At 36.1% G+C, this 19,715-nt stretch overlaps 1 protein-coding gene across 8 annotated transcripts in view; it reads left to right on the top strand.

Annotated features, from left to right (window-relative positions):
- MECOM (MDS1 and EVI1 complex locus) overlaps positions 1-17,226 on the top strand; it is a 168,814-nt gene extending 151,588 nt beyond the window's left edge. For 7 of the 8 annotated variants that reach the window (XM_081234319.1, XM_081234316.1, XM_081234314.1 and 4 more), the window contains 6 exons: positions 828-905; positions 4,415-4,584; positions 6,760-6,904; positions 10,491-10,727; positions 11,561-11,744; positions 15,671-17,226. In XM_081234319.1, the coding sequence (XP_081090445.1) occupies positions 828-905; positions 4,415-4,584; positions 6,760-6,904; positions 10,491-10,727; positions 11,561-11,744; positions 15,671-15,805 (949 nt within the window). In that variant the 3' untranslated portion in view covers positions 15,806-17,226. The remainder of the gene's footprint in view (positions 1-827; positions 906-4,414; positions 4,585-6,759; positions 6,905-10,490; positions 10,728-11,560; positions 11,745-15,670) is intronic. The other variant, XM_081234317.1, reaches the window with a different exon arrangement.
- Positions 17,227-19,715: the final 2,489 nt, after the last annotated feature.

Genomic DNA, 19,715 nt, shown 5'->3' with positions numbered 1-19,715 from the left:
TACTTGTTTCACTTTGATATTTATGAATTTTCTTTCACAGTTAATTATTTTCATCCAAAGGTATAATACTACTGTCCTCAAGCATATATTTATTAATTGTCATGGCATTGAAGAATAAGGCTATTAATGAAGGACAAATAAGGTCGATAAGTGAAGAAAACTAGTTAATAAGTTTCTTGTTACTCATCAGTAGTACAGTAAAGCTCTTTTTTAGTTTCTGTTTTCTTTTTTAATAAATCATACTTACAATTTCTGAATTGTCTTCAGAAATTTGTGGCGTCTAACTCAGGCATATCAATTTATCTGCTGTTTGGTAAATGTGTCACTTTCTTTCCAGAAAAGCTTTTATAGGAACATACCTTGATGGATGAGGTCTTAGAATCTTGTCTGATCTGATACCACTCAATGTACAGAGAGTTGTCACTGTGCCTAACATGTAAAATGAGTTGAAACATTTGAAATCTGTTTACATCAACCCAGAGTCACAGGCTCTTGTCATTTTTTAATCCCCTTGTCTGGTTCAGTTTTGTGAATGTAAAGATACAGAGTTAATAAAAGAGGAGCATGGGGGTCATCAAAACTCAAGTCTGTTTTCATAAACTGCTTGCTTATGCATGAGCAAATTCAACCGGATCTCATAATGCAGTCTTTATTTGTAGAGTTATTTATATCTGTAGAATGGCTTTGTTGCAAATTTTAAATACCAAAGACATGTGAGTTCCATGCAAGATTAATTAATTCAGGAATAAGCATCTGGCTTCTATGCAGCTTGAGTGGAATACAGTCAATTGTGCTGACTTTCTCTTATAAACATCTTTTCATAATAGATACTGTGGCAAGATTTTTCCAAGATCTGCGAACCTAACACGGCACTTGAGAACCCACACAGGAGAGCAGCCTTACAGGTTTGACAATGATTTTTACTAAATATCTTGATAAATATTGTAATAAAGTAGGCTCATTGCCACAATTTTAAAAGAGGCTATTTTTGTGAATGTCTGAATGTATGTCTGTTCAAGTTTGAGTCAAAGAAGAAGTAACTAATGGATGGGGTTAAAATTTAGAAAAGTCCTAATTTCTTGAATCATCTTCTTATATCTCAGTTTAAAAGTTCTAACAGTGTCTAGTATAGAATAAGCGTTTAAGAACTGTCAGCCATTTTTAAAATTAAGTGCTCTCTCTCCTCAGTGATTCATGCCATTTTAATTGACAATAATCATAATCTTGCAGCCTCCCTCTTCCAAGCCTTAAATCTCTGCTAGGAATTAACAACCCGGATATATCTTTGTTTTCCCAGTACAGCTAAGTCAATGTCTACAGGTCCCATTAGGAGGTTTAAAGAATAAATTTTAAACCTGGAGAGGAGGAAGAAAAGGGAGCTAGGGGTAGAACAGATAAAATAGAATATATTATAGGAAGAGAGCAATTCTGTCAACAATTTCTCAAGTGCTTCTTAGCTTATTCTCTTAACTGTCAAAATTAGCCATATGACACATGACACCTGTGTTTAATTTTAATATTATTGTTTACTAACAAATGAAACTAACCACAATTCTCCATTCCAGTTTTAAAATATCACCTACATTGTTGAATGTGTAATGCCTTGCACACAGTATTAGGTACTCATGAATATTTCTTTAAAGAATGAATGTTATTTACCTTAAGTAATATTGTAATTTTATTTTGCTTTGAAATTCTTATGCATTGCATATGTGTAAACTTATTTTTGTCTGAATGTTTTTGTCATTAAAATAAAGCTTTCAAAGACTTTTTTACATACGAGGATAAGAAAATGGGCAGACCAATGTTCATTTGAAGATTGTTCAAATTTTAGGATAAATTTTAGGAGAAAACTGGAGGGACTTAAACTCAGAAAATAATAAAGTATTTTCTTAAATTCTTTGCTTTCCTACATGTTTTATAAATCACTAATCATAAGTGATATTTATAAGTGACTTTATATGTGATAGAATGTGCTTGATATAGTAGGTCTCAGAGAGATATAAAAATGGGAAGTGTTAGATGATTTCCCTTTTTTGAGAAAATGTCATATCCAAGGAATTCTGCTTAAGTGGAGGAAAGATTTCCACACTTACATTTTGTTATGGCCAAGGGTCTGGTATGCAACTATAATACCATGCTCATTTTACTCTTTTTTTGTACCTGAATTCAGTGGTTTCATTCTACCCTATAAATGGTGCTGTTATTGTACGTATATTTTTAAAAATGCAAACCAGAATTTTTCATAGCTGAAGACCTTAAACAGTTATTTGTCCAGCTCTTCTGTTTTATAAGTAAAAAAAAATTAGATCCACAGATGCTAATTGCCTTCTGTGAAGTCTGGTACTAATAGACCCAAAATTAAAACCCAGTTCTGGAACTCTCAAGTCAGCGTTTTTAATCTCATACCATGATCTGAAAGGCTCCCTTGACCCCTGTGTTTACATCCAGTAACCAGGAAAGCTTAATCGTGTATGCTCACGAGTGTGTTATGTACTCCTCTTTAGAATTTCTGAAACTTAGGCTCTGAATTGAGCCGTTTCTTGACCACCAACTAATTTACTGGAATAGAATGGAATGATTATTATTTAGGAGCACTCAGACATTTGGCCAAGATATTAGCAGAGGAAAGATACAAAGTAACAGATGGTTTTTGGTTAAAACTTCCTTATTGACTGATTATATTAGAGTGGATGATATTTATTGGAGTTACAGCTTCTGTGCCTATAAGCAGACAGTTGGAAGCATGTCAAAGACAAAATCTCTCTTCCTCATGATATGTGCAGAAAATATTTTGAGTGAAAATTTTTCTAAAAAGTTTGATGGGAGTGTAAGTTTTCTCTATCAGTGTTTCCTAGGTTATTCTGCTTAGGACAACACAACTGTGCTAACTGTATGATGGTCCTCATTGCAGTGGGCCTTGGAAGTTCAAAGAAAGCCAAGAGTCCATATATATCCATATATATATATATATTTTCAAAAGCAGAGGCTTAAATATTACAACTACTATCAATGTGGGATTTTACCCATTTTAAAATTAATATTATTAATTTAAATTTGAGGAACCTCCTGATGCCAGAATGGTTTTTTAGGAGGGAAATTAAATCAGGCCTTGAGTTGGTTTACTGATACTATGACAAAGTAACTAGTTTAACAGATTTATTTCCCCACTAAACTAACTAGACATCTGGCATCATGTAGAGACAGCCATAAAATCCAAACACTTTGAATGGAGTGAGGTAGTTTCTGATGTAGAGTCCCTCGAACTGCTGAGCCTGCATTCAGAAGTGGCAGAAGGGCCCTTCACACATGAAAGAATGAGTTTCAGATTTTTGGGCTGCTAAGTTAGAAATTTTCACTTGAAAGTTATCTAAAGAAAGTTGATTTTTCCTTTTACGCAACACACGTACAAAAAAAATCATATAAACAGACAATGCACTCTTTAAAATGACAGAGGAGAAAATCTTGTCAGTTATCACTTTTCTTCCTCACCATAAGAGCTGGTGGGAAGGGGAGAGGGTGGGAGGTTACATTTTTATTTTGTGACTGAAGGAGAACTTCAGTAATTTATGATTTTTTATCTTAAATATCATGGAAGGCAGAAACAATTAGCCAGGCAATAATATGTGCTTTCCTGAAAAAACTGACCTGGTTCAGAACTGCCACAGACTCTAGGAAAAATAAAAGTGGAAAACTGGGAGGAATCCAGAGAGAGGAGGGTTAGCAAAGACCTTGTGTTTTTATCCGAAAAGGAGAATTTAGTGGTACTCTTTCTTTTGTGATGGTTTAAACGTTAACACAATAAAGGCTTTGGGGGGCCCTAATAACTATAGATTATGAAAATCAGTATCTTTGGTACCAGACTAAACTATTACATTGCCCCAGTTTTAAGAGTTTGGAACCTTTATTGTTATTTTGGAGAAGATAACAGAATTTCTCCTTCAGGATTAGCAATTGAGAAAGTGAATTTACTAAGAAAGTATTTAATCAGGCTCAGAAGTTTTGAATTAAAAAATGATCTTTTTACTTTGTTTGAACAATATGTGAATCTGTTTCATGTTTGTTTACAGAAGATTTAATTGTATTGTCCTAAGCAGAAGATAAAACAAAACTACTATTTCTTGATGTTTTTAATTTCGTGAGCTTTACTTGAAGTATTAGAACTGATTACCTTCATAAACTTGTGATTTTATTATGGTGTTTTATGAAGTATTTTATTATGGTTTTTTATGAAGTCATGAAAATCTTTAATGCAATCAAAGTCTATTTATTGGAATTGAAATTTTGGCTGTGTGGATAGTAATCTTCTCTACAGTGTTGTTTTATGGGTGATAATTTTGGAGATCTGGTGTGCTTGTCTTGAGAAATATCTTTTGATTTGCTTGTGAATATTTGTTCTGTGTTTGTTTTTCAGATGCAAGTACTGTGACAGGTCATTCAGCATATCTTCTAACCTGCAGCGGCATGTTCGCAACATCCACAATAAGGAGAAGCCCTTTAAGTGTCACTTATGTGATAGGTGTTTTGGTCAACAAACCAACTTAGACAGACATCTAAAGAAACACGAGAATGGGAACATGTCTGGTAGGTCATCAATTGTGTTTTGAGGAGGAGACGGTAGCTTATTTTTCTTATTTTATTTTATTTTATTTATTTATTTATTTATTTTTTTTGCGGTACGCGGGTCTGTCACTGCTATGACCTCTCCGGTTGCGGAGCACAGGCTCCGGGTGCACAGGCTCAGCGGCCATGGCTCACGGGCCCAGCCGCTGCGCGGCATGTGGGATCTTCCCGGACCGGGGTTACGAACCCGTGTCCCCTGCATCGGCAGGCGGACTCTCAACCACTGCGCCACCAGGGAAGCCCCTTATTTTTCTTATTTTAAAAGACAGCTGTGATCATTCTTTTGTTCCACTTTGACACGAGAATCAGATCCTGTTGTGCAAATTTGCAGCACGTTTCCCTTGAGATTTTTGAATGAAGTGAATGATGTGATCGTTGAATAATATACAACTCAGAGCTTTATTTGGATGATTTTATTTTCCCCTGGATCCATCTCAGTGGGCAATCTCAAGCAAAGAGAACCATGACCCGAACTCACCGGAGACTGATGAACCAAAATTTCCTAAATTGCAGAGAACAATATTTCCATCTATTGGCATGGAATGTGGCCCCCAGCCTGGCAGGATGACCACAGTGGAGCCCCAGAATACCACGCTCTGAGTATTAACCTAGAAACCATGCTGCTTTTGCAGAAGGCCTGCAGTTCAGAGGACCTCTCCAGGGGACCTTGTTTAGAGATGAGTGATAGAAGACTGTCAACATGATCAGAGTAGCCCGTAGCAAATGATAGTGGTGTGTGGTTTTGGTCACAAATTCCAATGTAGAATTAAGTTAAAAGTGGCAAAAAACTAGACTTCCCTTAATCCAGACGTACCAGCGCATAGTTAGCAGAAGACATGGTAGGTTTTCTTGCCTTTGGCTTCTAATACTTAGATAATAAACCATTAACGAATGTTTAGCAGCTGGCATATGTGTGTGAAACCAACTTATGTAGCCATAATTTGTTTCTAGAGAATTAAGCAAATGACTTAGAAGTGAGGAGAGGGGTTGTGCACGCAGCTCCTGAAAAGGATTTTAAGAACAGAGAAAAGTTGGGTTTATACAAAGTAGTAATCTTTACTGAAGGAAATTATTTTATTATTAATCCATCCTCTATTGTACAGGAACATTGCTTATAATTTTGAATGAACTATATACTGTTCGTTTCCCTTAAAGCCAAAAATCTAATGATCATTGGTTTAAAATATTGGATTTTAGAGGCAGAAGTCTAATCCAATACACAAAAGTGGCTACACTTTCTTACAGTATACCACTATAATTTTTCTAGTCAAAATTATTTCAGAAAATAAATAAGTTAAAGATTTAATGTGTCAAGTTTGAATACTTGTTTGTTGGTCCAGGTTATAACTTTGTTAAGCTGAGGGGTGTTCTAACCTCTTGTTTTTGTCGTCTAGACTATTGTGATGAACTATTAAACTGTAGATATTTTGTGGGCACGCTAAACAGCATGAAGCAAATGTTAGTATAAAGTTTGACCACATGTTATAAAGTGTTTATAATTTGTAAATTTATGGAAACTTTGGAATAATCTGTGATACAGGTATTTTGATTCTAATTTTATAGGTAAGGAAGCTGACAATCATTCTGTAATCCACAGACTCAATATTGTCCTCTTAATACTATACCACAACTGTCTCTCGACTGGTGTGTCCTGAGTCTACCCACGGCTTAATCCACCAAATCAAAATGCAGTATTTCCAGCATGTGTTCAGTCTTTATTTGATAACATACTTTAGCACAGGGGCAATAAATACATATTGACTGCAACCAGGTATACAGTTTCTTCTGCAGAATGTATGTAAGACCTCTCTATAATTTGCCTCACCCCATATTCTCATTCTACAAATTAAAATGTTCCCATGTCACAGTGGGAAAAGGAGGAAGCTAGTGGGAGAAGCGGCATCTTTGGGTGACTGTATCTCACTATTTCAACGGTTCAAAATAGTCCCCATTACTCACTGGCATGGGTACTGTGGTAAAATTGGGAAGACCTTGACCTCCTAAAGTTATCATTATTAATATTTGAAAAAGCCTGTTTTAGGAAACAACACTGATCAAATGAAGAAGGTATGAGATTCAGAATAAGTTGCCCTATAAATAATAGTCTTTTTCACAAAAGGCTTTCTCTCCCCTCAGGTACGGCCACATCGTCGCCTCATTCTGAACTGGAAAGTACAGGTGCGATTCTCGATGACAAGGAAGATGCTTACTTCACAGAAATTCGAAATTTCATCGGTAATAGCAACCATAGCAGCCAGTCTCCCAGGAACACAGAAGAGAGGTAAAGCTTGTTTTTTCCTCTTTAAAGTCGATGATTTCACAAATGAACGTTTTCAAATACATTTGCAGTGCTCACTCTTGTGACACTACTTTACTCCTGCCACCAATGGCTGGTATTTATTTAGTGCAGATTAGATACCAAATGGTCTTCTAAGCACTTTATATTATTAGTTAACTTAATTACCCTAATAACCCTATGAGATAGCGACTACTGTTTTATAATTTTATCAGTGCAGAAATGGAGACATCGAAGGTTAAATAACTTGCCCAAGGTCACCTAAGTAATAAATGGGATTCAGCTGGGCTCTGTGGTTCCAGAGCCCAGGCGTTTACCACCGTTCTGTTCTGCCTCTCTTGATAGCTAATTAGAGTATTTTATCAAAACTTTCCAACTATGGCTTCCCTGGTGGCGCAGTGGTTGAGAGTCCGCCTGTCGATGCAGGGGACACGGGTTCGTGCCCCGGTCCGGGAAGATCCAACATGCCGCGGAGCGGCTGGGCCCGTGAGCCATGGCTGCTGAGCCTGCGCATCCGGAGCCTGTGCTCCGCGATGGGAGAGGCCACAACAGTGAGAGGCCTGCAAAAACAAACAAACAAACAAACAAAAAAAACCTTTCCAACTAGAAGGGAAAGCCACCACAGGAGTTCAGTTGAATCACTGGCTAACAGTGGTTACTATTATAGATCATATGATATATCATGTATACAGAGAGTATATGACTATGTATATTATACGACTATATATATATCTGTATGTATATGTATCTGTATATATTTATACATACTGTAGATATTTACATATAAAATACTTATTGAATGTCATCCAAATATCTTTTTAGAAACGTTTGTGACTTCTGAATAAGATTCTATCCCTTCCTTATATGCTCTCAGGTGCAACCTCATTTAATTCTAGCATGTTTGTTTCGGTGGGTATAATCATCCTTGTTTTTAAGGTGCACTGGTTCCCTCTTGTCATTATCAACATCAAGCACATATGGCTTAATTCATATAGAAAAACTTTTAATGATGCTGATAATGATAATGAATACTTATCTAGTATTTTACATTTTATGTGATGTAAATGAAACATTATTTTACCCAAACTACTGGGTTTAATTTTTCTTATCTATAAGTTACAATTAAATATCTGATATTGAGAACTATGTTGTTCTGAATATAACTATCCAGTGGCCTATTAAATTAGGATGCTGCAATGTACCTTTTAATGTAACAGGAAATTAATGAAAGTTCCATGACTTTTTATCATGCAAGTGTTATTGTTAGTGTTTTCTGTTTTTGATGCTATTAAAAGTCAAAGTTAATTGTTTTAGGTACTTTTTTCCATTAAGGCAAGTATCAAATAAACATTATTTTCCAAGATAACATAAAAATATATGACCACTCTGTTCTTCAACTTGTATAAAATTGTTTCTACGGGAACAAGGAGAGAATATCTGCTATTGCATGACTCTTCCCAGCCTCTCAGAAGTCTGATAAAACTATAACTTTGTGCGGTTGGATGTCTTTCCCTCTGCTTGCTCGTGCGTGTGTGTGTGTGTGTGTGTGTGTGAGAGAGAGAGAGAGAGAGAGAGAGAGAGAGGTGAGGAGGCAGATATCAGAAGTATAAAGTACTAAGGACAAGTAAGAAAGACAGTCATGATCTTTTGATAATTTTGACATTTTGTTAATGATAGTTACATGATACAAATAAGAAATAGTGAACAAAAAGCACCATTTGTGTTCTGAGACTCCTATTCAGATTTTGAGCCCTTAGCTGGAGATTTGTGAACCATAAAGCTGCAACATCTGGCTTCAACATGTCTAAACAGCATAGAAGTAAGAAGACTGAGTCATCCAACTTTTCTCCCCTCAACTCCTATCAGACTACTTTTGATGAATAATTTAAACCCCATAAATTGCCACATTTGAAAGCATAATTAACAAATAGGTTTTCTTAATCACGTTGGCTTTGTTACTTTTGGTTTTCATCCATGCACTCTTTTGTTCTTTTACTTTTTCTTTCATTTCTTTAAAACAACAATTTCGATCCATTCAAGCTAGCAAGTTGGCAGTGTAACTGGAAACTAATAATTTATGTCTGTGCAAAACATGTTTTCATCATTCTTTGATAAAAGAGGTTAAGAGATGGATTGTATAAAAAAACTTAATGATGATATGACTTTTTCTGGTCAAATGAATTTTTACTGTGTGCATCTGTCACATCCACAATTGTTTTATTTATGTGTTTTTTTGCCCTGAGAAATCTAAGTATTAAATTATACTCATTTTTTTAAATGTGGGAAAGTGATGGGGGTCTATCGCTGATACCTGATTTTCCATAATCTCAAAAATAGTTACATTAAATGTGAAAATTGTACATGACTGTAACAATAATTTAGCAGTCTCAGCAAGTTTTCTGAATTAGTAAATAGGTAAAAGAGTGAGACAAAATTGAAAGATTCTGAATGGCCCAGGAATCAGGACACCTGGATGCCTAGGATGATTTAATTTCTATCAAGCTTTCTGTACTTGGGCAAGTGCCTTAACTTCCCTGATCATATATCTTTAAAAGGAGGAAGTTAGGAGGAGAGATTCAAAACATTTATAATTGTTTTAGAACAGTTTCAACTTTAAAATCTTACAATGAAACTTAGATTCAAGTTACACATATTTTAATGTTTACTTTAAAGCCCAAAAAGCTTATCCTAGTTTCATAAATGCCCTCAAAAGTTTTAAACAGGGACTTCTGTTATTAAGTTTTTTTAATAATTAAACGTTCGAATCACATATTGCAATCCTTGCCACCACCGACTAAAATATTACAGATGACTTTTTAAATATAATAGCCTTCTTTTGCATCATTATGTTATACACACTTGCTAAGTAAGCTTCAAAATATATTTGTACAATTACACTTTTATATCATTTCCCACCCCAACGTTATCCTGGGAAACAAGGAATTTTCTTACATTCAGATCATCCAGGATAATTTGAACAAAGTACGAATAAATGAGCACTCAAACACTTTCAAGTCTCAGTAGAGTGTTTAAGTGCCATATACCCACCACTGTCACCTAGAAATAGCAAATACTTGTTAGTCCTTGGCAGCTATTTTAACATTTTCTTTGAACTCTTAGATTCACTTGAAACATGTGTATTGAAGCTTTGGCAATGTTGCTCAGGGGTATGAGTTTTCCAGAAATCTATTCTTTTAAATGGTGCGTACTTATATGGTAATTAGGTAACTTTACTTAGAGAAAACTTTTGTGTGCTTTTTATATCCTATATAACAATATCATTTATCAAGCAAAGGCCTGATAAGAAATAGGAGACTGAGATTGTTTTCCCAGTTCGACCAGAGGCTCTATTTATAATCCGAATAATCACACAATTATTTTTTTTCTTCATTTTCTCATTTGTGAGGTTACATTGTTTTCCCATGGTTGCCATAAAGCATAAACAATAAGAAATTTGCTCTAGAAATGTTGAAAATTGAATTGTTGCTAGGAAGACGTGATAATAGAGCTAACTGCACGTTTAAAAATGATACCAGTAATTGAACCTCTTTCTTTTTTATGCTTTTGAAAGAATGAATGGCAGTCACTTTAAAGATGAAAAGGCTTTGGTGACCAGTCAAAATTCAGACTTACTGGATGATGAAGAGGTGGAAGACGAGGTGTTGTTAGATGAGGAGGATGAAGACAATGATATTACTGGGAAAACAGGAAAGGAACCAGGGACAAGTAATTTACATGAAGGAAACCATGAGGATGACTATGAAGACACCAGCACCCTGGAGATGAGTTGCAAGACGTCCCCAATGAGGTGAGAAGCAAGAGTAGATCCACATAGGGTTACCATTCCTGCTGCTCTGTTCTTCCATTAGTGCACTATTCCAGGTGATAAGCAATTTGCGAACAATAAATTATAAAAACTAAACTTGAATTAGCAAGGCATACACAGTGGATTAATTTTTAAAAGATGGAAACAAAGTGGCCATCAACATAATCCACAAGCATAAAAATACATCAGTATTTGTGGAACTCTGATTAACCTGAGGAAGGAAGGGTAAATGAAAGCTACACAAGTACACAATCACTTATTTAGACTCTACCTATTTCAACTCAAAGAAAAATAGAGATTTCAACATTATCTAATTTATTCAATTTATCTGGTGTGTTATTATTCAAATATCATTGAGATAAATTTCACCTTACTTAATATATTTGGAATCTATATAGATGATAGATATTTAAATGGAAAAAATTAGCCCAATAGTTAAATTGATGGGAATATTATATTTTCATATGGATAATTGGTGCCAAACGAGTATAATCGTAACTGGCTTTATTTTAAATGGAAATTATAAACCTATGAATTCTGTCTCCACTGCATTGCTGACTTCCCATGTCATTGACTTTAATTCTTTATCTCAAATATACTCTTGCTTTAGTCATGAAAAATCTGAAAAGAAATATATTCATAAGATAGAATATTTGTAAGCTTTTTAGAGAACCCAAGAATTGATGCAGGCTACTTTCTACTGCAAATATAATATGTCTGACAAGTGTATAGACTCAAATGAAAAGTGATTTGGTTGGATATCAAACTGAAAAAGAAAAAAAAACCCTCTGTGCTTTCCCATTGGTTCATTTTAGGTATAAAGAGGAAGAATATAAAACTGGACTTTCTGCTCTAGATCATATAAGGCACTTCACAGATAGCCTCAAAATGAGGAAAATGGAAGATAATCAATATACTGAAGCTGAGGTGTCTTCTTTCAGTGCTTCCCATGTGCCAGAGGAACTTAAACAGCCGTTACACAGAAAGTCCAAATCACAGGTACATACTTTCCTGCAGTATAGCATCCTGATGACATTGTGCCTTTGACACCAAAGGCAGATACTTTTTGCAATGTTCTAGAATCTGAGCAGGCTCAGGTGCTTTACTCAAAACGTTCAAATCTTTGTCTATGACCGAATCCAAAATAGTCAACCCCTACAGCAATTAATATGACTGGATTCTGCACAGAAATTTCTGTGTCAAACCCTGACCTCCAATAATCTTCCCTTTCCTTTGCAATTACATTGCCTTTGTATAGATGGTCCATAATGTTTGCTTGCACCTATTTGTATACTACTTCAGAATTATTTTCTAATGCTTCGTGTCTATAATTTTTGTCAACCTAATTGCATTTTGAGATTGTTGGAAAGTGAATTCTGTCCTCTATTTTTGTTTCTTACTGTACATAATTAATAAACAAGTCATCTAATGATAGAATTTAGGAGTAATCAGAGGGACAGAGATGAAATGAATTGCCAAAAGTCTGTAGCAACTTAATGGCAAACCTGGAAATAAACCCTATCGATTTTTATTGAATGAATGAATGAATGAATGAGTGGTACCCAAGTTCATTGAGATCTATAGCAATCTATCAGCACTATGGTAACCAAAATAAATCCATTTAAGGATCTATAACTACCACTGAACATAGCCTCAGCTCTTTTTTCACAAAAAAGGGAAGTCAGTCCTTTCTACTTGACATCTGCACTCAACCAGGTTGTTTATTCAGGTCCATTTCTTTCTTTAGAAAGAAAAAAGAAACTTTCTGTTGTTATATCTGTTGGTCACTTTGGTCTAATTCTTTGATCCAGAGTTCATTTTAACGGTGGCCTGACATATCAAACCATGTGACCATATTAACTCCTACATTTGGAAATTTCTTATTTGGATGAGATGTTTTGCACTGGTCTTAACAGCAAATGTGGTCATATCGCAACTAAAGTGGGGAAAACATTCCAGTGGGATAATACAAATTTGAAAATATCAGTAAAGTCAATAAAAAGTCTTAAGATGTCATGTATGGTAATAGGCAACATAAATGTTCTTTCTGAATTGAAGTGAAAGCACCCAGCCTCAACTCTGGAGTTGCCTAGCTGCATGAGCTTGAGAACATCACTTCGCAACTATGGGTATCATTTCCTCATTGTAAAGTGGGGTGAGTGGAGAAGATGTCTAATATCCCTTCCTGCTCTATCATTGAATGAGGATAAAAATGAATTTTTCATTTTCTAACATTAAAAGTAAACCAGCCAGAGAAGACATCTCATTTTCATGTGGAGACAGCCGTAAGAAGTGTCTAATATATTTTTTTAACTCTTGATTTCCCATTCTTCCTTGCTAGTGGATCAGAGAAACTGGGGGAGCCAGCTTTTCTTTCTTTTTCTAAAATTTCTTTTAATTAATCCACCCCAAATTATGACATTATAAGGCACAATACCTAAAAATTCCTGAAACTGTCACAGTGATAGAAAGCAAAGGGTCCTGGGAACTTAAAGATAATGGAAATGATGTATTTCAGTACCAGCATTTTGATATAGCTGGGCTAACAATTACCTTCACAAGAAATACTTGCATTTCTCAATTTTAGCTCATATTTTTATTATTACTTGATAATGTCATATATATATATATCAATCTGAAGATGGTCGTGCCTTTTTGCAAACTGACTTTGTTTCATGAGACTTTATTCATTCATTCAGTTGTCATTAACTGTCAGTTATGTGCTCAGCCCTGATCCTTGTGCATGAAAATGTTTATTTCCTTTGATTACCAAAAGGCAGACATTCCATATTTATCATTTTCTAGAACCTGAATAGATTCATATGCTTTACTCACAACTCATATATTTACTCTGTGATTTTTATAGTGATTGAATCCAAAATAGTTGACCAATACAACAGTGGCTGCCTTCTGTATAGAGTTTTCCCTGAAAAACCCTATCCTACAAAAATTAGTTTCATGATAACAGGTACTATTTACATCAGGAACACTAAGCTAAGCACTTTATGTAAATAAGTACTTGTGGTTCCTCCACAACCATTGGAGCTAAGTTTTTGTTATTATTATCCACATCTCATATGAGAGAAGTAACCTTGAAAGATTAAGCAAGTTGCCCAAGGTCACGCAGCTAGCTGAATAGAGGCAGGTTAAAAGCCAGGATTAAAACTCAGGATTTCAGGACTTGCCTGGTGGCACACTGGTTAAGAATCCTCCTGCCAATGTAGGGGACACGGGTTCAAGCCCTGGTCTGGGAAGATCCCACAATCCTCAGAGCAACTAAGCCCGCCAGCCACAGCTACTGAAGCTCACGCGCCTAGAGCCCGCGCTCCACAACAAGAGAGGCCACCACAATGAGAAGCCCGCGCACCACAAGGAAGAGTAGGCCCTGCTCGCCGCAACTAGAGAAAGCCTGTGCGCCGCAATGAAGACCCAACGCAGGCAAAAGTAAATTTAAAAAAATCAAAAAAAACTCAGGATTTCAATTTTTTTTCTTGCAATCCCTTTTATTTTTCCACATATCAGAATGAGTTTAAAAAAAAAAGAATGAGTTTTGTTAAAACCATTTCAGAATAGTGTTCATCTGGATCTCTAACTGTGGGTATTTAATTGGAATAAAGTTCAATGCTCACTTCCCCCACACTTTAAACCCTACAAAGGACAAAGACTCTATGTTATTTATCCTTGATTCCCTGGGACCTAGCACAGTGCCTGGCATAGAGTAGATGCTTAAGAAATATTTGTAACATGTCTGCTGAGATTTTGTGGAGGTCCAGAAGGCAAATAGCATACATAAAAGTCAAATGTGTACATTGAGAGCAATGACCCAGCAAATCAAAATCAGTCTGCGAGAGCAGATTTTCTAACTGAATGCCATGATTACGGAAGAAACCACAGACCGGCCACATGTCTCAGCACGACTCCCAGAGATGAAATTCTGCTTAACAACGGAGGCATTTTGTCTTTGTTTACCGACGGTGGAATGTCTTTGGCAGGACTTTAATGATTCCTCTTCAGCAGCATTTTGACAAGCAAGTTTAGCAGTGGATGAGACCAACAAATCAACAGTGAAAAGTGCACTACTAAGTCAAGACCAAACATTTCATTTGAATATTTTACTTGGCAGCAAATGGGGAGATTCTCTGAACAGTTATTTAGACTTTGACGTGATAATAAGGAAGAAAGAGCACTTCTCCACAGAGCACCCCTGTGCACCTTCTGCTGGCAGATACTGGAGCACAGGGGTTAGAACTTTGTTGGGTCTTGTGCTTTGTTTCATTTTTTGGTAGAACCGACTTGATTTACCTCGACTTTCAAGGTCTTTGAGTGTCAGCATTGAATACTTCAAGCGTGGAGGGGAAGTACACAAAGCATTCAAAGCTGGGAAGAAATAAGTTTTACTTATGCCTCCTACCCTCTAGGTGAGTGACCTTGGGCGAGTCATTTCATCTTCAGGGCTCTCAATTATCCAGTGCAGGAGTCCGTGGGACTGTTTCCTCTGGACCACAGTACTGTCAAGGCAGGCCTGTCTCTTATTTGTATTTGCAGTTTCAGTTGTAAGCATTCAGTAATATTTTGGGTGAGTTGAACATGTACATAAACAGTGGATGGATGGTTATTATAGTTATGGTCGGGGAGGGGGATGACTCCTATTTCTTAATGGGGGCACTGTTGTCATTCTCAAGGTTGGGTCATTAATTTTTTTGTTCTGCAGATTGTGTCACTTTTGTGGCCCCGAGGCCATGAAGGCCAGCAGTAACTCCATGTCATTATAACACAAGAAAATGTCCCACACTCTTCCAAACACACCCATGAGGGATGCTCCTTCTCAGGGTCCCTTCTCTTTGTAACATTCACCAAAGATATCCTTCGAACAAAAAGTGATGTTTTTCAAATGCCACTTACCGAGTCTCTCCTTTTTACCTCAGGCATATGCTATGATGTTGTCATTGTCCGACAAGGAGTCCCTCCATTCTTCATCCCACAATTCTTCCAACGTGTGGCACAGTATGGCCAGGGCTGCGGCGGAATCCAGTGCTATCCAGTCCATAAGCCACGTATGACATTCCCAAGGTCGACCAGAATGGGACCAAGTCCAACGGTAGCATGGCTTTTTCACATAGGACTATTTAAAAGACTGCTGAGCAGAATGCCTTATAAACCTGAAGGGTCACTCATGTAAAGTCTGGGGACCTTAAACTGAATGATTAAAAAAAAAAAAAGAAAGAAAGAAAAAGAAACTATTTATTCTCGATATTTTGTTTTGCACAGCAAAGGCAGCTGCTGACTTCTGGAGGATCGATGCGACTTAAAATGATTCAATAAAAATGAAAAACTTGCTGGGCAGAAGGCGTCTTCCCGTTCACCTTGCCCCTGGGAGTGGGAGGGTGAGAGGAGTAGTTAAGATGGCAGCATTGATACGAATGAACACTCCATAGAAACTGAATTCTTTTTTGTACAAGATCACCTGACACATGATTGGGAACAGTTGCTTTTAATTACAGATTTAATTTTCTTGCTTTGTTAAAGTTTTATGTAATTTAACCCTTCGAAGACAGAAGTAGTTGGATGAAATGCACACTTGATTATTATAGAAACTGATAACAGGGAGTATTTTTTTCCCATTAACTTTTGCCTTCTTTAAGTACATTGTTTAAAACGAGGGAACAAGGGTATGTGTATATTGTAAACTATGGATGTTCAATGCTCAAAGAGGTTAAGTCAGTGAAGTAACCTGTTCATCACCAGTACCGCTGTACCACTACGCTAATAGAAGGTTTGCCAAATCCTTGTAATAACATCTTAATTTTAGACAATCATGTCACTGTTTTTTAATGTTTAATTTTTTGTGTGTGTTGCGTGTATCATGTATTTATTTGTTGGCAAACTATTGTTTGTTGATTAAAATAGCACTGTTCCAGTCAGCCACTACTTTCTGATGTCCGAGGCACACCCCTTTTTGAATTTCAAGGACCAAGGTGACTCGACCTGTGTATGGGAGTGCCAAATGGTGTTTGGCTTTTCTTAACATTCCTTTTTTTGTTGTTGTTTTGTTTTCCTTCTTAATGAGCTAAATACGAATAGATGCAACTTAGTTTTTGTAATACTGAAATTGATTCAATTGTATAAACAATTATAATTTCTTTCATGAAAGCATGATTCTCCTGATTAAAAACTGTACCCCATATTTTATGCTGGTTGTCTGCAAGCTTGTGCGTTGTTATGTTCATGTTAATCCTATTTGTAAAATGAAGTGTTCCAGACCTTATGTTAAAAGAGAGACGTAAATAACAGACTGTATTCAGTTATTTTGCCCTTTATCGAGGAACCAGATTTGTTTTCTTTTTGTTTGTAATCTCATTTTGAAATAATCGGCAAGTTGAGGTACTTTCTTCCAATGCTTTGTACAATATAAACTGTTATGCCTTTCAGTGCATTACTATGGGAGGAGCAACTAAAAAATAAAGACTTACAAAAATGGTTATTTTTCCCACAGTGTGGTATTTTCCCTTCTCATGCAATTTTGGTTTCCCTTTGGGATCCAATGATTTAAAGATATGCTGTCTGGGACTTTGATGCCCTAATAGATACATGGAATGTAGAGCATGTGTGTATAGTTTTGAGATGACATGAAGGATAGCCCTTGGCCCAGAGGGACTTGGACTATCTCCCACTCATTGCTCTGGACTTTCTCCATGTGGTACAAAGTCAGGGCTCAGGTGCAACACTGCATGGTCCTTGGGATCACCCCATGTCTGCAGTACCCGTTTTAGTTAGGACAGAGCAACCTACAGTCTTTCTTCTCGATTTTACCTAGTGCCTGCCAAAAGGTGTTCTGTTTCTTATTTTTGTTGTTAATTACCCAAATACTGTTAATTGATTCCCAAAGGGGTGGGGACCCTTAAACTTTTCTATGATCATTTTAAATCTTTGTCCACATGCAAAATATCATATTTTCATGGTTAGAATCAGAGGGTAGATTTGATTTCGAGTTTTCTTCCTCTACCAAAAAACCCCACAAAAACTGCATATTGCTACAAATTCTTCAAAATAATCATTGAGCAGTTGCCCCGTATTCCATCAGATTTGATCTACTATGATGTCTTTAACCATTCAGATTTTGTTGAAAATTTATGTTTTCTGCTTTTCACTAGTGTAAGCAATATAGTATTTTAATTTTTATGCACGTAATTGCTTCTGTGTGTTCATATATGTACACACAGAGTTGGAATGTGAGGGGTGGTATTTCCATACAATAAATTTGCTGGTGGGGGAGCCATTATGAATATTTTTTTGCACCTTAAATATAATGCCAACTGTTTTAGAATATGGTTATTTCAACTTGGCCAGCTATAGAGGTTTGAACAAGGTCTGCATATTAAATAAGTATGACACGTGGAAGTAGATCCAGACTGATTTCTCCTTTTGTTTATTTATTCATTCTTAGCCAAAATGCCAGATACAGGGAAACCTCCTCACATCCTTTCTAAATGTCAATAGTATAAGAATTAAATATGTGGGGTATAAATACTGATTTTTTAAATAGAAAGTGTGCACAGGAAGTACTGAGAAAATATACTAAAGCTATAAATCTGGTGTGTACAGAAGGAGAAGAAGAATCTAGTGTTTGAGACATAAGAAAAACACATTCGAGAAAGTGGAGACTAGGAAAGTGTTGTGCGTTTTCCTTTGTTTTAAAGAAAATACATATAAATTCTGAAGCCATTCTAATACTCCCATCGCTACGGAATTCTTGTTAGACTCTCTGAGCATGACATTTCAGTAGTTTGCAAATGCTTAGTGCCTCCAAATTCCAAAGAGGCTTTCAAGCCTTACATTTCTGCTTTTACATTCATCTCTCCAGCAGTCCACCGCACGGCCCTGTGGGGAGGCCGTGAGATGTGGTAGAGACAATATTGGATTTGGAAGCTGAAGGCCTGGGTTTGAATTGTGGCTCCATTACTTTAGCGGCTTTGAGGTCTCGGGCAAGTCACATACCTTTCAAAATCTCATCTGTGAAACAAGGTAATAATACCTGCTTCTCCTGCTACTGCACTGGGTTTCTGTGGATGTTGAAAATCGAAGTACATTTTTAGAAATATTTGGCAAAAGTTCTACACATGCAGGCACTTCATAATTTTTATGGTGGTAGTTAAGAGAATAGAATGTGTGTGTGTGTATACACACATACACAAACACTGTGCTAAGAAGAAACTTTTAGAATGTAACAGAAATCTGTTCCAGAGTGTATAAAAGTGGATATGGACCTTTTTTTGGAAAAGATGTTAGAGATGTTTCTTTATAAATTTTTTTAATTGAAGTATAGTTGATTTACACTGTGTTAATTTCAGGTGTTCAGCAAAGAGATTCAGTTATACATATGTGTGTGTGTGTGTCTCTCTGTGTGTGTGTGTGTGTGTATATATATATATATATATATATATATATATATATATATATATATATGTATATATATATATATATTCTTTTTCAGATTCTTTTCCCTTATAGGTTATTACAAAATATTGAGTATAGTTCTCTGTGCTGTAGTAGGTCCTTGTTTGTTATCTACTTTATATATAGCAGTGTGTATCTGTTAACCCCAAACTCCTAATCATGTTTCTTGAACAAATATGTAGCTTTGAAAAATAAAGAAAACTCAGCCCTTTGAAAACATGAGCCATCAAGTCTGATTGTTGAGAGCTCTCCAAAAATTCAATGACAGTTAAGAAAACACATTCAAAGAATAAGCACACTCACACTTTTATTTTCAGATAATGACCATCAACCAGTCTTTTTTTTTCTGCACAGAATAAATAAAATGAGTTATTCATTTTTTAAACTGCCTGTTACACCAATGTCATGCTGGGCATGTGTATATCCATTAGCTTCATTAATTATCACAGTAAGCCTGTATGCAGGAAGTATTATTCCTGTTTCACAGATGAGAAAGCTGAAGCTCAGAGAGTTTAA

The sequence above is a fragment of the Mesoplodon bidens genome, assembly GCF_964165515.1.
Source record: "Mesoplodon bidens genome assembly, chromosome: 5".
In the NCBI taxonomy this organism is placed as follows: Eukaryota; Metazoa; Chordata; class Mammalia; order Artiodactyla; family Ziphiidae; genus Mesoplodon; species Mesoplodon bidens.
This window is presented reverse-complemented; position numbering and strand designations above follow the sequence as displayed.